Below are 4,242 nucleotides of genomic sequence, written 5' to 3'. Positions count from 1 at the left end.
CATTTGATATTGAATTTCAACTTTAGATTCAAAATAATTTATTTCTAAAAGTTATTTCAATCTAATTTAAAAAAAAATCGAATTCTTAACTTTAGAAATTGAAAGATTAAAAAATTAGAAATTACGAGCGCAGAAACTACTTATTCCTGATATATTTCTGATTGATGTCATTCCATTATGGAAAACGTATTAGTGTACTAGTATACGTTACGTATACTGTATTTTTCTAGAATTTCGTATACGTTTCTTTTCAGAATAGAGGTCCTGATACATTAAATTGCCTGGTACATTAAACAATTACAATCGAATGTGAAAAGAATAATCGATTCATTTATTTCTTATGACTTAAGGTTTAAAATCTGTTGTAGATCTAGGTTTAAACGCTTGTGATCATCATTTTGTCTTTTATCGTTCATTAGACGTAAAATAAGAATAGAAATACTGAAAAGCATTAAAAGCGTTCAAATCGACCACAGCCTAGAACTTTAGTCTCTAGTACTAATTCATCCTATGATTGCATTGGTTACGTTCAGCAGTTAAGTGAGTGCTCGCTGTTATTAGTGTATTCTTTTAGATCATCCAATCAATTTTAGATCTGGAAGAATACATCAATAGCAGCGAGCGCTTACTCAACGGTTGAATTCGCTGAACGCAGCCATTGACTGCAATTTGCCGTTTCAAATTCGTTGAATGTGATTCGTTCTGTTTATTCATTTATTCGTTTATTGCGCATCGCGCTGCGCTCGTCGATCAACCATAACCTGCAAATCGCTCATGTTGTCAAGTCGAGCGAGTTTGCGCATCCAACCGAATCGCGACCTGTGCGAAAGAGTTATCCTTCGTGATTTTTTATTAAAACTTGGTCCTATCAACCACGTGAATTTCGTTGTTTACGGTGCGCCTCGGAAAAGATTAAATCACGGAAGAATGCCCGAACAAAAGTCAAGGACGAGTTGCATTAACCGGAACATAGGTTAAAGCGTTCCATCATAGGGATTGTCGGTGGAAAGTCCTGATCGATTTGGTGCACGATGGACGTGGAGAAGATTGCAGTGTTTGCCGGCGTGGGTTTTGCCATCGCCGTTGGCCTTTTCGTTCTGTGGGGCCCGTCGCCCAAACCTAGAAAAAAAGGTGACATCTGGGTTACGTTTCATCGAACGTTTATTAGAGAGATTATGTCTTTTTACCCTTTTATCCTTGTGCTTTATTTTTGTAATGAAAGTATAAAGAAAATAATATAACCGTTATCGATATCTTTTACTGTTGGAAAAAAAAAATAGATATTCAATATATTTTTATTGTATATCTATTTTTTTTATTATATTTTTATTATATAGACCAAATACATATAATTTCTTTAGATTGTTTTTGTTAAGTTTAATTCTGTTAAAGATTTATTATTAAAGCACAATTATTATGATTTTAGTTTTATTTACGCTTGATAATTTTACATATTTTTTTTTTAATTATTTTATCTCAATCACAAGAGATATAATCATTTGGAGCTGATGATGAATCTATTGAACCCATTCAGTTATAAATTTCTGTCAAAAATATCAAATGATTTAATTTTCTTTATGTTTACAAATTTGGATCATTATAAAATATACTTGATATTTATTCTTTTTGATTAGAATTATGTCATTTTGGTTTCTTAAAATTAAGTAATGTCTATTAATTAACATAAATGAGTCACGTTAATACTTACAGACTCATGTTAATAATTATGTTACAAATTTTGGCATTAGCGGATTAATAGAAAACAAATTCTTTAATTGTGACTTTATTTTATCTGCTTCTAGGTCGAGTTGTTGGAATTAACAATTTGGGATACACATGTTTCCTGAATTCTCTTTTACAAGCATTGGCTGCTTGCCCCTCATTTATTTTCTGGCTTCAGAAACAGCAAGAAAAGAAGGATAGAAACTTTGCTGACACACTGCTTTCTGTTCTCAAAAGTATATGATTTGATATTATCTTTAGTAGTTGTGCATTTAAAATTGCAATTTTTTCATGAACATTAAATTAATTTCTAAGTTTTTAATTATTTTCTTATTGCTTCGGCAATAAGACAGTATTTTTTAAATTAAGATTTTGAAATTTTTTAAATTTTCTATGTTCATGCTTTTATATCTTACATTGTACTAATTTATATTTGATAGAAATTAATGGTTTTGCGGATGACCTATATGGCAATGTGACACCTGTTGAAATCATCTCTTCCGTTGGCTCATTGTGGAATTTCGGACCCGGTTATCAAGATGCTCATGAGCTATTCCACGTGGTTCTCAGTGCGTTAGATGCTGAAATGCAACCTGCTAATAGGGTATTCAATATGTCATTATTGTATGCAACAGAAACTTCCCGTTGCAAAAAAAGATTTTTTAAGACCTTTGTAACTAATTGAAAAGTTTATTCATGATTTCAGAAAGGTTGTTTGTCCGATGCACTGCCACCAAGCCCAGTTATAAATCCAGATGTAAAAGGAACAGGCGATACTCTGAATCTCAGAAGCGCTTCTTGTAATGACATAGCATCAGTAGAGAATAATTCCGATAATCCAAAGGGCTTTGACAAAAACTGCAACAATCAGATGATGACCTCAACATCGTCCATATCCAGTACATCTCCGAGCACGTGCAAGCCCGGTATGATCCTCGCTAGATCCTCAGAGTTGCTATCACGAAGCATTCAAGGCAAAGGTGACTACACAAGCTTCTTCGGATCATGGAAGTCTCTATGTGCCGCCATGTCATTTACTAACATTCCTTCAATGTCAGTGGAGACGCATCCATTCTCAGGCCTCATCACTAGCCAAGTTCAGTGCAGCGACTGTTTCTGGAAGGTATTGTCACGAAAGTAATTCAATTTTTTTCGTTTTTTTTTTTTTACTAATTCCTTTGTTCAAATTTTTTTAATATTATTAATTCATTTGTACACATCTTTTTAATAAATATCAATAATAATATTTTCTTTCCCTCGCTTCCTATTAAATAATTTCTAGTTTTAATAATCTTAAATTCTTTCTAATCTTAATAATGTTAAGTCTTTAATAATACAAAATTTTATCTTAATTCTCATTTCTTTTTTCAGTCTTCAGTACGTTACGATAAGCTTGAGACATTATCATTACCATTACCACCGCTTGCTTCATCATTCGTATCACAGCATCACTCTTTGGAATGGTTACTGTCACGTTTCGTAGACAGCGAAATTGTGCGCGATGTACAATGTGATGGATGTTCGTCGCGTTGCACCGCCATCAAGACTCTCACCCTCGGCAAACTGCCCAAATGTTTATGCTTGCATATTCCGAGGACCACTTGGAGCTCTTCAGGCATACCAATTAAAAGAGATGATCAGATCACATTTCCCGAATTTCTGGTGTTAGATCCGTACACTTACACGGAGACAAAAAAGAGAAGCGCGCAGGTGATTTATAAAAAGATTTATAATAAATTTATCAAAAAAATAAGGAATTTTCAGAAATATTTAAATTATTTAAATTACAACTTTCCTACAACTTTCAATCTAAACTTATGATTAGCCAGACACAGTTCAATTAATTTACTGGAATCTTTTTATTTATAGGGTGACGCGAAGTTTCTTGGTAACAATTTTATAACGATACAGGGTAAACACAAGTATCAGTTGTGCGCGGTAATCGAGCATCGCGGCCCAGTGGACTCCGGCCATTTCGTTTGCTTCAGACGCGGAAATAAAGCGGATCAATGGCTGTATACGTCCGACGTCATTGTCGAGAGCGTGTCATTGACGCAGGTGCTGCTTGCCAGTCCATACCTACTCTTCTATGAACGCATCAATAGCGTTTATCCTAGCTAGGAACAAATTTTTGAAGTGATAGGCTATCTATAGGAATTACAAAATGACGCGTCGATTGATAATCGGACCGCTCTTTTTAGCCATGCTTTCTCTCTTATGCTTTTGGCATTTAAAATAAAACAATTATGTATACAACGGAAATCTTGTGGAAAGATAGAATTGCAAGAAATTAAAAATAATTATAGAAAACACAGCTAGAAAGAACGGAAAGGATTTGCGAAATATAAGAAACTGTCGAATTTTCCATAATAAGTTTAATATCGTTCGATGTACGCGATAATACTTTGTTATAACGATACGGAAATAATATAAGGCTCGATAGATTAAAAATCAAACTAAAAATTCAATTTTGTTATAATATACGACTATGAAACGTGTCTAGATGATATTTTTAGCAGC

The 4,242-nt window shown here is 33.5% G+C and overlaps 1 protein-coding gene across 1 annotated transcript; it reads left to right on the top strand.

The window, feature by feature from the left end:
* Positions 1 to 1,031: 1,031 nt before the first annotated feature.
* Positions 1,032 to 3,843, top strand: LOC105619115 (ubiquitin carboxyl-terminal hydrolase 30 homolog). Its single transcript, XM_012200645.1, has 6 exons — positions 1,032 to 1,131; positions 1,803 to 1,958; positions 2,163 to 2,326; positions 2,429 to 2,845; positions 3,094 to 3,432; positions 3,592 to 3,843. Exons 1-6 carry the CDS (start codon positions 1,032 to 1,034, stop codon positions 3,841 to 3,843), a joined length of 1,428 nt encoding a protein of 475 aa, XP_012056035.1.
* Positions 3,844 to 4,242: the final 399 nt, after the last annotated feature.

The sequence above is a fragment of the Atta cephalotes genome (assembly GCF_000143395.1).
Source record: "Atta cephalotes unplaced genomic scaffold scaffold00019, whole genome shotgun sequence".
Lineage (NCBI taxonomy): Eukaryota > Metazoa > Arthropoda > Insecta > Hymenoptera > Formicidae > Atta > Atta cephalotes.
The sequence above is the reverse complement of the archived record's forward strand: the minus strand, read 5'-3'. Positions and strand labels throughout refer to the sequence as shown.

Coding starts and splice junctions, on each gene's coding strand:
- LOC105619115 (XM_012200645.1), top strand. CDS start 1,032: ATGGACGTGGAGAAGATTGCAGTGTTTGCCGGCGTGGGTTTTGCCATC. Junction 2,327..2,428: donor AAATGCAACCTGCTAATAGG/GTATTCAATATG, acceptor TCATGATTTCAG/AAAGGTTGTTTGTCCGATGC. Junction 3,433..3,591: donor CAAAAAAGAGAAGCGCGCAG/GTGATTTATAAA, acceptor TTTTATTTATAG/GGTGACGCGAAGTTTCTTGG.